This window comes from Notolabrus celidotus, chromosome 18, assembly GCF_009762535.1.
Source record: "Notolabrus celidotus isolate fNotCel1 chromosome 18, fNotCel1.pri, whole genome shotgun sequence".
Taxonomy (NCBI): Eukaryota; Metazoa; Chordata; class Actinopteri; order Labriformes; family Labridae; genus Notolabrus; species Notolabrus celidotus.
The window spans coordinates 12,074,495-12,090,904 of record NC_048289.1 but is presented as its reverse complement, the minus strand read 5'-3'; the positions used below and the strand labels follow the sequence as shown (position 1 = coordinate 12,090,904).

Genomic DNA, 16,410 nt, shown 5'->3' with positions numbered 1-16,410 from the left:
TGTGTGTGTGTGTGTGTGTGTGTGTGTGTGTGTGTGTGTGTGTGTGTGTGTGTGTGTGTGTGTGTGTGTGTGTGTGTGTGTGTGTGTGTGTGTGTGCGCGTGGCACAGAATGGGTGACAGTAGTCAAGACTAACAGACGTTAAAACCTCTGTCTGTCTATCTGTAACTGTTGGTATCTTTCTCCTTCTGTACCTCTCTGTTCTGTGCAATAAGAGAGCACAACAGTGTTGAGGGGGCTGTCGGTACATTATCCTGTATGTTTACAGGCTTTATAAATAACAGAAAATGCCTGGTGCGTTTTAGGGCACTGTAAACTTTCCTACGCTCTTGCACTATATGTGTAAAAGTAAGAAGTGGAGAAAACCTGAGAGAGAAACGATTACTTATGCTGCCTCTTATTCTCTCTCTTTCACACACTCTGGTTTTATGTGCAAACCCTGTCCTGTGGTGCTATTCTTCGATGCTTGTTTAGTCTGCAAACCAGTAAATCTGATAGCCAAGGTTAAATAAAACTGCATTTTTCGAGCGGGGAGTTTGAGCATCTAATTGTCACTCAACAGTCCTGACTCGGGTGCTAATGTGATTTTTTGCTGCCCTTAAATGGAGGAAATAGGACTGTGAAGGTCTTCAAAGTGAACGTGGAATAGTGTTGGGGGGGCTTGAGTGTGTGCGGTAGTTAATACCATTAGCTTGACAGTTGAAACATGCTGACAGAAGCATCGCAGAGGGACAATTTGGCTGCACATGTTTTTCTTATGTCCCTCTATTATGAGCTAAATGCTCCTCACTATTCAAACTCTGCAGCCAAAAGACAACAGGGCCAACTCCCATCCCCGTCATAATGGTGATGTTAAGTAATGTTTTAACTGAAAGTAAACACATTTCATGAATGTAATAAAAGTCCAATGTGCTGAGAGCTGTTTAATCAGCCCGTGAATACATCAGTGTGTGTCTGTAAGATGGCGGCGGTCCAATGTGTTGATTAGTGGTTTGGCTTAACGGGGTGCTCGCCTCGCTCAGCCTGACCACAGGCCAAGAAATCACCCTGCCAAATATCACTCAGCACTGCTAGTGGAAGCACCATGCACAAAACACACATACTTCTTTCTTCTTTTTCTAACAGGCGCACACCTCACATCCTTCACTAATGAAAAAGCCTACCATTCCATAATATCGTGTTGGCTTTGTGCAATTATATTAATTGAAGTGTTGTTTCAGTCTCGAGGCTACGGTCACCGACTCCTGCCACTTACCTCACTCTCTCACACACAAACAAACCCATACAGGGCCACCACCCAAACATTTAGCCCCGTATGACCTCTGCAACAGTATTTTCACCCTTATGAAGTGCAGCGTTCAAACCAAAGATAAGACTTTGTACACCAAAATCCCAATTAAGCTTTCAACAATTTACCTGTATAAAACCCAGAGCAAAGCAAGAGATAAAGTACAAAGGACAGAACAAAAGAGCAGTGACAGAGCATGCAGATGGATCAAAATGAGAGAGAGATGACTCTAAGAAATTCTAAGAAGTGTGGTGGTTGAAAATCTGCAGATGTTGCGAGGATAGTTTATCTTATGCCAAAATTAAAATCAGCGCAATATCTAAAAGCATGTGTAAACACAGTGTGTTAGCCACACACAGATCTGTGTCCATTTATGGTTTGGAAATTTCTAAAATTCAGATTACAAAATAAAACCAGCTAACATTTTTTAATTAGACATCCTGTTTTTTGTTTGCTAACATAGCAAAATTCTGACTTAAATGTTTTTTTATGTTAGCTTACATTTTTAAATCAACCGTGGGAGTTTTGGTAGTTAATATAAAAGCAAGCAATGTTGAAAAAGTGTATCAGATTTTGATGTTTTCTTATCAAGTTTTGTTAGCTTAGATTTTGAAATAAGAAATGTCAGTTTTGGTGGCTAAAATTTAATGGTTAGCCATACCCGTAGCTATAATTTTTGTTGGCTAATCTTGTAAAGCATCTCTGCACTTGTTTTGCTTTTAAGGTGCTATATAAATGAAATAAACTTAAACAATTAGAGTTAGTTTTGTTAGCAACATTAACCTGTAAATTTTTGACATACAAGTTTTACGAGCTAACGTGTAAGTTACATTTATCAGTTTTGTTCACTAACATTTCTAAGTAAGCTGTAAAAGTTTTGATAGCTAATGTTTTGAAGTAAACAATGCTGGAAAGTAAGTATAGTCAGTTTTATTGACTAAAATGTGAAACTTAGCGTGTTAGTTTTGTTAGCTCAGGCGTTGAAGTTAGTTTTTGTTAGCTAACATTTTCAGTAATACATTTCTGAGTATCTTAAAAACGTATTGCACTTAACCCTGGGAAATGTGGGACAGATCTTACTGCGGAGAGGGAACACATGAGCGGATTGTGAAAAGCATGTTAATGAAAATAAGCAGACTGCCTTAATTACCGCAAGAAGTCCATGGACAACCCATTATCTCCTCCACAGATTTCAGAGCTTCTTTATGTGACAAACTCCCCCCGATCCCTCCACTGTGGCTTGATGCAGGTAGAGATGCATAATTATCATCATCAGTTTCTACATGCAGCAATGGAAGTTTTACTTCATGGTGCAGCTGCAGGAGTTAGACAGTGGAAAAACCCCCGTTTGACAGTGATGATTTCAGTACTACCGTCACATTCTCCCTACTCTGAATAGTCTTTTGATCGTTTTATTTTGGTTTCTTTTTATATTAGTTTTATTTCATTGGTCCTGTGCGGGTGGAGGGATGGGAGGAGTACTTACGACTGACAGGCGAAGGCCATCCCACAGATGGGAAGACAGCGAAACACACCCTCCCAGCGCACCACATTGACCTGCTCTAGCCACCAGCCGCTGAGCAGCCCGTGTTTGAACGAGGACAGCACCATCTGAAGGGAAGGAGGGGGGGGGGGGGGTTACGGCCCGAACCAAATGTTGAAAGTGGAAGGGAGAGCACGAAGAGGAGGAGGGGAGGGGGCTTCACCCATGCCAACGGTTCACAAGTTATGAGAGGAATGAATGGGGAGAGAAAATAGAGACAGAGAAACAAGAGACATGACAGAAAACCCAAAACTGAACAAAAAACCTGTTAGGTAATGAAAGTGATACATAATGAAAAATTAAAAAAAATGGAACTTAAAAAAGAGGCTTGTGAACAGGTGATTACAACACAAACTACCTTACAGGTTTTTGATCAGCTTGTGTTTCTTACGTCTTGCTCCTTTAGTTACCTGATTAAAAACAGAACACTCCTTATCCCTTCAACCTCCCACACCCACACCCAGGCTGCTCATCCTGGGTGAGGAGTCGGCTGAACATCAGAACTTTCACTTCAGTATGTTTCACTCCTCCGCCCTAGTACTACTGCCACCAACACACACACATACACACTCGTAGAGCACAAATGGCTCAGACCAAACCCAAATTAAAAGGTGAAACATGGAAAAGACTGATGAGAGTGAGAGTGAAGGACCAGGTAGGAGGGAGAGGAGTTTAAGGAGCGTAAAGTTGCGGAAGAAACAGCAGGCTACCTTCAATCTCCACCCTCCCCCCCCACACTGCCCTTACAGTGGTGTTACTCTGGGGGTGGGTTTTCCGTGGTTTACTTACGGGTGACAGCAGAAGGTTGTGGCGATAATGGGCAGGCACTGAATGACGCCCTTCAAACGCCACAGGTGAACCCGCTCCACCCAGGAACCCGAGATAATGCCATAGCGCAGTGACGACAACACTATCTACAGCACCAGCAGCAGGAGGAGCGGTGGGACAGAGGGGAGCAAACAAAAGGGTGCAGAGGAAGGGAGGAGGTAGTCAAGGAGAGTGAGGGAGAGCAGAAGGACACAAGGAAGAAAGAGAGGTAAAGTGGTGTAATCAGCAAAAAGGGAAAGGAGGGAAAAATGACATCAATGTTAGACGGTTATGGGTCTGGACTGGGCTGAGCCGGGTCTGGATCTGAAGCCAGACACACACCTTCTAATGCTTCAGGTTGTCCCCATGCTACAGATCTACAGGTCATGTCTGTGGAAGCAACGCCATATTAGTGCTACAGAACCACACGCACTAACTGTGTGTGAGGTTAAAGAGTAAATGAGCTGAATCACCTGAGGCAGAAAACTGCTGCAAGAAGTCACCCGACTTAAACCTGGAAAGTGAATACCTTTGTAAATTGTGTTTAGGGTTGCAAAGGGGTGGAAATTTCTGGTAAATTTCCAGAAAGTTCCCAGGAAATTTCCATGGGAAGTTAAGCTGGGGAATTTTGGGAATATTCTAAATTGGAAACTTTCCATGGGAGTTATGGGAATTTAGGGTAATGTAATGGAAATTTTTATTTGTAAATAGAACTTAATCAAACAAAAACATGAATGTTGAGTTAAATGTTACTCATCCCCCCCGACCCCTTCCTTCCCAGCGCTTTTGTACATAGATAGTTCTAACTATTCTGCGCTTCTGTACATAGTTTAGTATTATTTTAATTTTTATTTGTTTCTTTTATTTTATTCATGTTTATATTCCTTCTTCTGTTAATATTTTGACTTTCTTACATACTGTTTATAAGAGCTCTGTGATGACCAAATTTCCCTCCCCGGGACAAATAAAGTATTTCTGATTCTGATTCTGAGTCAGTGGAATTGATTATCTGACCTCTATTTACTTTGCACCTACAGTGCTTAAAATATCTCTGGTGGCCATTCCCCAGTGGTGTCTTGTTCCCATGGGATCTGTGTTACACACTACAAAGAGCAGTGCAGCGTTTGTTTTCTGTCTGGTGTGATTAAGTTCCAATTTGCTCTTTAAAAAAGAGGAGCAAGACAATGTTGTATTGGAAAAGGAAAACACAGTTCTGTACGATGGAGCACATAGGGAAGAACATCACACCAAATACAACACATTACAGTCATCACACAATATTCAGAAAGGTTTTCAAGGTGTCTGTTGTGTTTATATATGACCTATGTCTTTGTGGAAGAGGATATTAAAGATTGAGTTTGGTTCAGAATAAACTCCAGGGCCCGTATGCACGTCAGGCCATTAGCAATGAAAATGGGCCGTTTGTACTAATAGTGAAAAAAAAATCGATTAGGGGTATGCATTAGCCAGGTTAACGCCCCAACAAAGCGTTACATTTAATGGAGGTAGACCCCACCTTTACAGGTGCTAACAGCAGGACTACCGTACCTGTTAGGGCTGTTTAAAGGATGGCGGACATCGTGCTTGTGTGTTACCATTTAAGACGAAATGTAAAATGTAAAAAAAAAAAAAGTACTTCTGTAGATTATTTGACATGAATGAATTAGAACATAATTCTTAGGTAACCTACCAGCAATGCTGTTAAGTGAATCCTTCCCAAACAACTCCGTTAACAAGTCTTCATCCTTCAATGGGGGGACAGGTGGTCCTCCACCTGTACCACGTTGGTGGCGGTGCTTGTTGCGCAAAGCTGCTTTCATGTTGCTTCTTTTAAATTTTAGGTCTTCTAATGTGCGCTCAGAAACACCACACGCATTTACTCGGTTCAAGATCTTAAAGGTGACATATTCCGCTCTTTTCATCAAAATATATTGGTCTAAGAGGTCCCCAAAACATGTCTTTAAAGTTTATGCTCAAAAGAACACTTTGAAATCAGATTTTGGCATGCCTGAAAAGCCCTCTTCTTCAGCCCTGCTCAGAACGGTCTGATTTCTCTCTGACCACGCCCCCTCAGGAAGTGGATGTGCCTCGGCTGTCCAGCACGTTGATCTAATGTTTACATGTTGGCTGAATAGACACACTGCTTACAGGCCGCGCTACTTCAACCCTCTGAATCTGATCCAGAGTCTGATCCTGATGGAGAGGCGCCTGTAGCAGGACCTTTCTGAACGATTGGTCACAGATTCTGTGTTTCTTGTTGTTTTATTTGTCAGCATGTCGACGTGTGTCTTGGTACACAGCTACAGCTACGACATGTACCTATGTGGCTATGCTAACTAGCGCTAGCACTTATCCATGACAAATAAAAATCATCCACTAGATCTTCAAATCTGCAGACGTGGGGAGTAAAACCAACCTTTGTGGTTTATGAAGACAGCCTACAACTAGCATCCCTCCCTCCTAAGCTCCTTGTTACCACACATTTGTGCAGGTAATGAAAAATGGAGGAGTTGAGTTGTATTTTATACAGTCTATGGGCGGAACAAGCTCCGAGCTCTGACCTCCGTGACAGACCAGATATTGTTGTGACGAAACAAAAACACTGAAAACTGAAACGGCTCGTTTCACACACATTTACAGAAAGGTGGAGAAATCAGAACAGGGGCAGAATGGATTTTTTTCATTTTCAGGGGGTTTGTAGACATGCCAGGGAAACATATTTCAGGTAGAGAACCATTAAAAAGTAGATTTTGCATGATATGTCACCTTTAAGCCAAACTTTCCCTTTCTCCTTGTTTGTTATCTTTGACGATTGACTTGCTGATAATAGCTGTTTGTTCATTCTATATTCTTCTAATAAAATGTCCATTTCTTCTTCCACTGAAAAAGTGTTTTTTCTTGATCTTCCCTCAGTCACACCGGTACCGCTCGCCATGTTTATTGTTTTTTATGCGTAGTAGGCATGCGCAATTTGAATTTGTTGGCTCTGGCTTTTTCAGGAGGTTCCCTGGACATATGACGTTTTGCACCAGCCTCACTTTCATGGTGCAATTAGTTAATTGGTCAATTATTGGCAGTCGTGCATGCAGCTAACGCTACAGCCAAATGGGCCGTTCCATAACGGTACGTTAAGAATAAAGATGCCGTTTGTGTAATGGCTGGACGTGCATACGGGCCCAGAACTTTAGGAAATCATAAAACAGAGTACAGAAAGTGTAAATGCAGGCTAAACTTTACATGACCTAGTTTATTAACTATGTGTGTCCTTAGATATTTTCATTAAGTATTTAACCCTCTATAAGGGCAGCTCTACTTCATGCATTTTGGTGGTCAAGTTCTGAAAGCAATGCTAAAGAGTGCTTCCTCTGCGGTCTATTTTTCTCTGTATGTGTGTGTGTCAGGGAGCTCACCGTGAACATGAACAGAGTGTAAAACATGAGAGCCATGGCAGAGAAGGACTGGATGGAGGACATCATGTTCCTCTGCAGACTCAGAGGGAGCACGATAAATAGAGACACAGCGAACAGCAGCAGCACACGGAAACCAAACGTCACCTGTAGAGGGGAGTGATACCATGAACATGAAGTGAGATCTACGAGAGAGGTTTGGAAGCCAATTTGCTTGATCACAAGAGTGTTTAAAGATTGAGAAAAGAATATGCTGATCTCAAACCTGTAAACCTAACAGCTGAGCGAAAAAATTGGAGCCCAGGTCAGCTATCACAACATAGAAGGCAATGCAGGTGCCCAACATCAGACCAATCATACTGCAGGGAGAGACAGAGGACAGAATTACATTTATTATTCAGTGATATCATTTTGGAACTAAAACAAATGTATTTGTTAACTGAAATCATTTGAAGAAAAATGTAGAATTACACATTTAAAATGTAGCTCTACAGAAAGAGAAAATCAGTGATTTGACTCACCTCAGCTCCACCAGAGCTTTCCCTGGTTTCCCATAAGCATGAAAGGCTGCAGAGATAGACAGACAGCAGTTTGAAAACATATTATTATTAATAATAACAACAACAACAACAACAACAACAACAACAACTGGTATTTATATAGCGCCTTTCAAGAAACCCAAGGTCGCTTCACAGTGTCAGGTAGGGGTCTGGGAGGTAGGTGGGAAAACACTATCTAACGGGGAAAGGCCTTGAGGAAAAGGTGCGTTTTGACTGCTTTCTTAAAACTGTCCAGGGTCAGGGCGCTGTGGATGTCCGGAGGGAGAAAGTTCCACAGAGTGGGGGCTGCCACACTGAATGCTCTGTCCCCAAAAGTCCGCAGCTTAGTCCAGGGGATGCAGAGGAGACCCAGGTCCGAAGACCGTAGGTTCCGGGATGGAGTGTGTTGGTGGAGGAGGTCAGCCAGGTTTTTGGGGGGGGCAAGGGCATGCAGGGATTTGTAGGTGAGGAGGAAGAGTTTATAGGTGATGCGGTACTTTACAAGGAGCCAGTGGAGGTGAATGAGAGTGGGGGTCATGTGCTGCCAGGGCTTGGTGTGCGTGAGAACTCTGGCAGCTGAGTTCTGCATGTGCTGGAGCCTGTCCAGGGCATTGCTGGGTACCCCGAACAGGACTCCATTGCAGTAATCCAGCCGGGAGGTAACATGTGGACAAATATAGGAGGGTCCTAAAATCAGTTTCTGTTTTAACAAAACCTAAGATAAAATAAAAACACTGCTGTGACGTGAACAAGCATTTCTATGTCCAAGTTTCTTTCATCTGTGCAAAGTCATGATGGCTTTGATACAACTGCTGACTACCAACTTCTTCCTCTATTTGAAATGGGTTTATTTAGGATATCCTGCTGGAAACGGCTCTAAAAACAGTCAAATCTTCAGATGCACAAACTTTCATGAACTTAATAAATGCAGAATCACTGCATTTATATATGTTATGCACAAATAGACATTAATGTAAACTCAAGTATCAATGCATGTTAAAACTCACCCAGTCCTGCGTATGTCCTTCTCTTTGTGTTGCTGGCTGTGTGGACCAGAAACATGCAGGACTTGTGGGTCATCCAGGAACAGAAGAACAACAGGAGAGCACCCAGCACGATCCCACACTATAAGAGGACAGAGGGTCTCTTAAACACCATAATCAACAGCAGCAGTGCATTGAGGGAAAAACACATTCAGCAGCTTTACATTTTGCAAACTCTGAAAAGAAGGACAAGGGAATGAAAGGTCTGAGAAAAGTCATCCACACTTTACGATACAATAACAGAATGGACTGCACATATCTGTATTAGACATATACATAACATTGAATATGATCTGCACATGAGAATTTTAATGCAAGTTTGATCTTTTAGGGATGCACGATATTGGGGTTTTTGCCGATATCTCATATGCCTATATTTTACAACTAATTTAGCCGATAACTGATACTGATATTATTTTCCGCACACCTAATTTCAGAGATCATCAACTCTCTTCTGTATTGGAATTAGCGTACAGTATTATGGTGATACTCTTACCACATTTGTTATGTAATATTCATTTCTTGTGCAAAATAAGAAAAATACTTAATACTTAAAACTGCATATTTATTTATGACAATGGCTTTCAAACAAAATTCACACAAAAAGATACATCCCACTTAAAACTTGGATGATGCTCTCCCTGAGACAATCATAACAATCCCCACAACCAGGGCAAATTTGGCCAATTTCACAATTGACACAGTAAGAAAACCTAACCTCTGTTCACAGGGAACACGTGAAAAGTGTAACTGTACAACAATTAAACCCAAATTAAATAAAATGGTTTACTCTTTGACAGTAAATGTGCCTAAATTAGTCAGCTACATATACCTTACAGACTGCTGCTTAAATTCAGATTTAACTTAAAACATGAGCCCAACATGTGTGCAGCAGGCAGCCCATTATTTTATCGGATAATTATATCATCGGATATCGGCATGTTGGCAGATGTCCGATAGTCCATTTTTAAGCCAATATCGGCTGATACCGATAATGTGCCAATAATATCATGCATCCCTATACATAGCACTTTGAAGAAAGTGTAATAAAGAACATATAGTATATTAAATTACACATTATTATTTTTTTTTATTTTGTATTCTTCCTCCTAAAAGATTTGATTTTTTTTCAATTGAATTGTTCATGTTATAGGTCACATTAAAGATGGAAAAAGTTCTGACATGATTCATCTTGGTCTCATTTTTTTACATCACAAAACTTGGCTTTTTAACAGGGGGGTGTAGACTTTTCATATTCATTATACATCATATACTGTATAAATCAGTAGACTATAACTAAGTCATATTTTCATTATAGACACAGTCTGCAACTTTACATTCTCACCATCTTTGCCTCTGCACAACACATACAGTATATAATATATGCTTTGGATAAACTATTCCATATAATTACCCTAGGTGTAAACGTGGGTACGGTTTTACTGTGCCTGTAATCCAATCTCACTGTCTGTGTCCAACTACCTTATTATTATAGACAAATGTGTGTCAGAGATAAGATAGGTAGATAGGTAGATAGATAATTAATCCATCTTAATCCTTTGGACAGCACGCAGATACACAAAATAAAATATCACAGGTATACAAATAGTAGCCTGTAGTGTATGGTACAGTACACAGTAGCTCAATAAACAAGTCTAAATAAGGAATATCGGTGCAGGTTTATAATAAAATAGCAGCAGCAGTAAAAAAAAAAAAAAAGAGAAAGAAAAAGCATTTTGTTTATAAATACATAATTAACTATAAATAATGAATAGTGCAAGCTGTTTGAATTTTGTTGTGGTCAGTTCAGGCCTATTTCTCCCCCCATCCTCTGTCCTTCCGCCCCCCCTCCTCCCTCCAAGTGAGGAGTTATACAGTTTAATTGCACGAGGGACACAGGAGTTCTTGAGTCTATTTGTGCTGCATCTGGGGAGGAGCATTCTGTCATTGAACAAGCTTCTCTGGTTGCTGATGACAGTGTGCAGAGGGTGGCTGGCGTAATCCAGGATGACCAGCAATTATTGTAGCTCCTTTCCACTTTACATTTCAATTATTTCAATTCAGATTTAATGAATAACACAGTCCATACACACTGATCAGCTATAACATTATGACCACCAGCAGATGAAGTGTATAGCATTGATTATCTTGTCACAGTGGGATCTGTCAGTGGTTGGGATGTTAGGCAGCAAGTTACATTTAGTTCTACAATGTAAATGTTTGGAAGCAGGAAAATGGACAAATGTAAGGATGTGAGCGGAGAAGGGCCAAATTGTGATGACTAGTCAACCGGGTCAGAGTATCCCCAAAACTGTAGCTATTGTGGGGTAAACTATGGCTCACTGCTGCTTGTGGGGAGTGGAGCTCTGTGATCCAATCCAACAAAAGTGCGACTGGAGCCTAAATAAGTGAAAACGTTAAAACTGATTCTGACAGACAGATGTGAAAACACAAAGAGCACCACAGTTTGTGACGACAGACCTGTCAAGGTGCCCATGCTGAGCCCCTGTCTACCACGAAGTGCCTACAATGGGCGTGTGACCATCAGAACTGGACTACAGAGTAATGGAAGAGGATGGCCTTGAGGAACACAACAATGTTGACTTGTCCTCCAAACGAACCAAATTTCAATACAATCCAGCATCTGTGGAATGTTCTGTACGACCAAATCCAATCCATGGAGGTCCCACCTCACGACTTACAGGACTTTAAGGATCTGCTGCTAATTACTTGGTGCCTGATATAAAAGCACACGTTCAGAGGTCTAAAGGAGGCTATGTCTTATCAGATATGGGTTGTTTTGGTCTTGACCTGACAGGCGGGGCCTACACAACATTTGACAGGTGCTCATAATGTTGATCAGTGTATCATTATAATTAAGAAGGATCCAACCAACAGCTGAAATTGCAGCTCCACCTCGGCAAACTACATATTTTGAAGGTACTTCATTCATTAATGCAACACTAATATAAATCTTATATCAAATGAAGGGCTAATCTCCATAAACAATAAAATGATCTTCTTTAAGTAAAATTTGTCACTTTCTGTTTTTGAGCAAAACTTTAAATGCATTATGATGTAACATTCTGTTACATCATGTTTATCTAGAAGTCTAGAAGTTTACCTGGAACCCCTCATCCAAGTCTACTGCCCTTCTCGCCTGCTACGCTCAGCCTCTGAAAAGCGCCTAGTGCCTCCAGCACACAAGGCCTCAAAATTACTAGCTCGACTCTTGTCTTCTGTTGCCCCTAAATGGTGGAATGAATTGGCCAACTCCATTCGATCTGCAGAGTCCCTCTCTACCTTCAAAAGACAGCTGAAGACCCAGCTCTTTAGGAAGCACTATGCACTTAGCTAGACTGTTCTCCACTGTTGTCCCCAGTGGCAGATCATGTCTTCCAGCTACAATTGACTCACACTTTCTTGCTCTACTCTGGGAATCTGTGTTCAGCTCTTCAGTGACCCAGCACTTGGTACTTTGGTCGTTATTGTGGTGATGTTAATTGTTGATGATGATAACGGAAAGTCTTAAATGGTTTGGTTGCTTCATTGTAGATGTTCCTTATTTTACAAAAAAAAAAAAAAAAAAAATCCTTATTTAATTTTGTGCATTGCCTTTACACTGCTTGGCAGTACCTGCACCCAAATGGACTCTTTGCTTGTGTTGTTCTTGTTCTCGTATGTACGTCGTTATGGATAAAAGCGTCTGCTAAATGACATTGTAACATTGTAAATCATCACTTCAAATCTCTAAAAACTATACCATGGAATAAAAACAGGAACTAAGTTACTCCCAGCACAGACAAATTAGTTTGGAATGCTCATCAAATGTTATGTAGCTCAACACACTTTGAGATTTTACTGTGAATTTTTGTGTGTTTGGGTAGAAACAAGGTGAACATTTCAAATGACACGTATCAATCTTCATTTCAAAAATCTCTAACACGCGCTGAAGATATGGCCATGGGAGCTCAGGTGGAGAATTATAGCCATCATTACCACCTCTAAATGAACTGCCTGATCTGAGTGAAATTTGCTCTGTGTTTGCTCCACGTTCAACCGTGGAGACGCATGAGATACACGTATGACTAAACCACTGAGACAAACAGAACTACACAAACACAGTTCACTGTCTTAAGGATCAGATTTCAGAAAAGAGATGGAAATTCATGAGCTGACTTCAAAGCAAAACTAGTGAGTAACTAGAGCATTGATAGAAAAGTAGTGGAGTAAAAAGTACAATAATTGTCTTCTGAATGCAGTGGAGTAAAAGTAACAAGTTCCCCCCAAAAAATAATACTCAAGTAAAGTACAGATACTCAAAAAATGTACTTAAGTACAGTACTCAAGTAAATTTACTTTGTTACTGTCCACCACTGGTCATGAGCGACTGAACGGAATTAATACTCTTTCTATCAGAGACAGAAGTCAAAATAAAGGCTTATGTTCATGTGAAGGATTTTCATCACAATACCTCCACATCCACACGTGAGCGTACAGCTTCAGGTGACGCACCTGTTTGAAGCAGAAGGGCATGGTGAGCACACTGACTCCAACGATGCTGTTCACCACGTTCACGATGAACCCGTAGTTGGACGCCGTCATTTTGACCAGCTTGTTGACTGGACCCCCTCGACCAGGAATCTAAAATCACACGGTGACAGCAGCTGTCTCACGGCGGGGACTACTTTCTCCTCCGCCTTTCAGTGACGTGGCGCTCTGGGAGAAAACACACACACACTACTTAGTTTACATTTCACACACTTAAACCTATCGTCGATCTCTATAAAAGAAAAGAAACAACACAAAAACAAAGACACACGTTTACATAAGTAGCACTTAATCAAAAAGACGAAATTTCGTTAACACTGTTGCTGAACTTACCTTTCTCTGCGACTTTCTGCGCCCACCGCCTCACCCTCCGGTTTACGTTATCATCTGTAATTCATGGACATTTATCGTCAGAACAAAACGTCGTCTTGTTTCTTTAGACAATAAGTTCATGGAAACTCAGTTTAAACAGCAGCAGTAAATCCAGCCTGGCTGTTTTTCTGAACGCGTATCCAGGAAGTTGAGCTCACGGTAGAAGAAGTCAGAAGACAACACAGACTGCTGCTTCATCACTGCGGAGACACGCGGGCGCCCTCCCGTGGTCACATGAAGACATTAATTAGTGACGTACAGACGTGAAATCTCCTTTTTTATTAAGGGAAAGCTTTTCTTTTCCCTCTACTTAACCCTCCTGTTATGTTCGTTTCTTAGGGACAGCAATAATGTTCTTGGGTCAACTTGACCCAGGGTATATTTAATGATCCAAAAGTGTCAGAACCCAAAAAACCCAAATCATTTTTTTATGTCATTATTAACTCCATCACTAACCATTTAAATCAATATTTAGTGCAATGGTGTTCTTTAATTATCACAGATCATGGTTCAATGAGAATAACTCATTGTTTTTCATGAAAATTCACGTTAAAACTTTTTTTAATGTACATTGGAAATACCTAGATATAAATACAATAGTTTCACATTACTTAGATTTTTGTTTATTTTATCTTAAATTTTGAAAAAATTTAGCTGGTTTGGTAGCCATATATTGCCTAAAATGGAAGGAACCTCTGAATGCCACTAGCCTTTCATCCACTTTGACATTAGGGCCAGGGTTATAGAGTAGTAGAAGTTGCTCTACCCACTTGTACCTCACTGTTCTCAGGGCTGCCAGCTTGTCTCTCTTCGATCCCAGCTCCTGCAGTCAAATGGCAAAGTGTCCTTGGGGAAGGAATTTTCATTTTATATGTTGTTTAAGCTAATTCAGCCAAGCAGAAAAAGTTTCAGAGTGAAAAAAAACTTTTTACATTTTTTTTCAGATTATGGAGTTTTAAAATCAGTCAATTTGACTCGCAACATAACAGGAGGGTTAATTTATTCCAACATATAAACTTATTTTATCCTTCCATATATGCTCCCTATTGTTGCCTACATTATTTCAGCATTATCTTTCTATGCTACTTCATTTATTATCTTCCCCATTCAATTATAGAAGCTAAAAATATACATTTTCTCTAATATATATATATATATATATATATATATATATATATATATATATATATATATATATATTTGTTACTTTCAGACTTTGTTATGACTTAAAAATAATGGATTACTCAAGAATAAACAAATGTATCTTACCTCACGCTTTTGACATGTGTCAGATGTCTGTGAGTTGTTTTCTGTCCAACACAGATATAATGACCTTATCAGGTTTCCTTACATCGTACTGCTCAAAGCACACACTATGATATGATATGTTGTAACCTGTTTTGTGCTGCTGTCTTGGTCAGGTCACTCTTGAAAATGAGGTTTTAAATCTCAATGAGTCTTTAAACTGGTTAAATGAATAAAGAAGACAGAAGATAAAGGAACAAAAAAGACATTAAGAGTTTGTGTTTTTCCTCTTTCTGGTGATATACAACAATAAATTGCACAATGGACATCCCATGTTACATATAAATAGATCATATGACCCATTTTCCCTGCAGAATTACTTTTATTTTTCATCCAGTGATAACATTTTGCATCTAATGCCTCATATATTTACTTTAATGTGATTTCATTGAACATCTTCTCTTGTAATTGGGTATTTTCACATCTTTGTATTAATACTTTTACTCCCCTTTAGGACCTGGCTAGTTTTTCCACCACTGACCTGCTCTGTTTTAACAACACCAACAGACACGCATGAATCCTGTTTTTCCAGATGCCTCGGAGATTCCCTCCAGGAAAAAGGAAACAGGCAACATAAGGGTGCAGAGGGCTAAAGGTGTGAGGGGGGGGGACTAAAAAGACTATAACAGAAAGGGTGAAATGTGCACAATGACGCCAGAGAAAGAAGCCAGCCTGTACACCTGAAAATGTTGCTGGCAGTGTAGCCCAGTTTATTTCCATCATCCAAACCTCCTGCCTGGTGCCCTCTGTGATACATGGCTATTGTGTTGTTTGACCAGGAAAGGGGAGAAGGAGCGAGGGAATGGAAGTGTGGAGGAGGGGGGCTGATGTGGGAGATTTCCCCCAGCCGGGTGTGCTTTCCCCATGGGGACAGAGGATTTTGAGAAGCAGGGATGTGATGGAGATTTGAGAAAAGGGTGGGGGAATTTGGAGTTGTATTGATATGAGCATGCCTTTGTTACAAGTGTTATCGGAGGAATTTTCACATACAATATCACTTGTATATACCTAAAGTCTTTTTGTTCCCATGCTGTCTATTTTTACCTCTAATTGTTTACAATAGTTGCATTTAACCCAGTCACGAGGCTCTGTTTAACTCTGCTTTTTCGTAAATGATATAAATAAAGTTCATTGTTATCATGTGTGCCTGTGTGCAAGTGTGTGTGTGTGTGCATATGTGTGTGATCAGAGAGGTTAAGACAGGAAAACCCTGGCCATTGTGCACCAGTGACCCCTCAAAATCAATGTGACAGACCGGTTGATTGGCTGGAGGGTCCTGTCTCTCCGCACCTAATCCCTCAAGGTAGACCCTCGGCCAGGCCTGCTGCGCCCAGAAGTGTGTATGTGAGTGTCTGTTAATGTGTGTGTGTGTGTGCGGATGTATCTGTGCTTGTATGTGTGTCTTTCTGCACTTAATCCCTCAAGATAGACCAAAGGGCATGGGATGGGGTATTAGTGCAGTTACAGGGGGTCAGGCCAGCATGTGTGTGTGTGTGTGTGTGTGTGTGTGTGTGTGTGTGTGTGTGTGTGTGTGTGTGTGTGTGTGTGTGTGTGTGT

At 40.7% G+C, this 16,410-nt stretch overlaps 1 protein-coding gene across 3 annotated transcripts in view; it reads right to left on the bottom strand.

Moving 5' to 3' along the window:
* slc38a10 (solute carrier family 38 member 10) overlaps positions 1–13,731 on the bottom strand; it is a 29,936-nt gene extending 16,205 nt beyond the window's left edge. Inside the window, exons 1-8 of one of the 3 annotated variants that reach the window (XM_034707408.1) lie at positions 13,510–13,721; positions 13,141–13,344; positions 8,590–8,707; positions 7,565–7,610; positions 7,309–7,402; positions 7,047–7,190; positions 3,619–3,743; positions 2,773–2,897 (exon numbers count right to left, since the gene is read on the bottom strand). In XM_034707408.1, the coding sequence (XP_034563299.1) occupies positions 2,773–2,897 (125 nt within the window). In that variant the 5' untranslated portion in view covers positions 3,619–3,743; positions 7,047–7,190; positions 7,309–7,402; ... (2 more) ...; positions 13,141–13,344; positions 13,510–13,721. Of the gene's footprint in view, positions 1–2,772; positions 2,898–3,618; positions 3,744–7,046; positions 7,191–7,308; positions 7,403–7,564; positions 7,611–8,589; positions 8,708–13,140; positions 13,345–13,509 lie in introns of all 3 variants that reach the window. The other 2 variants (XM_034707406.1, XM_034707407.1) reach the window with 2 other exon arrangements.
* Positions 13,732–16,410: the final 2,679 nt, after the last annotated feature.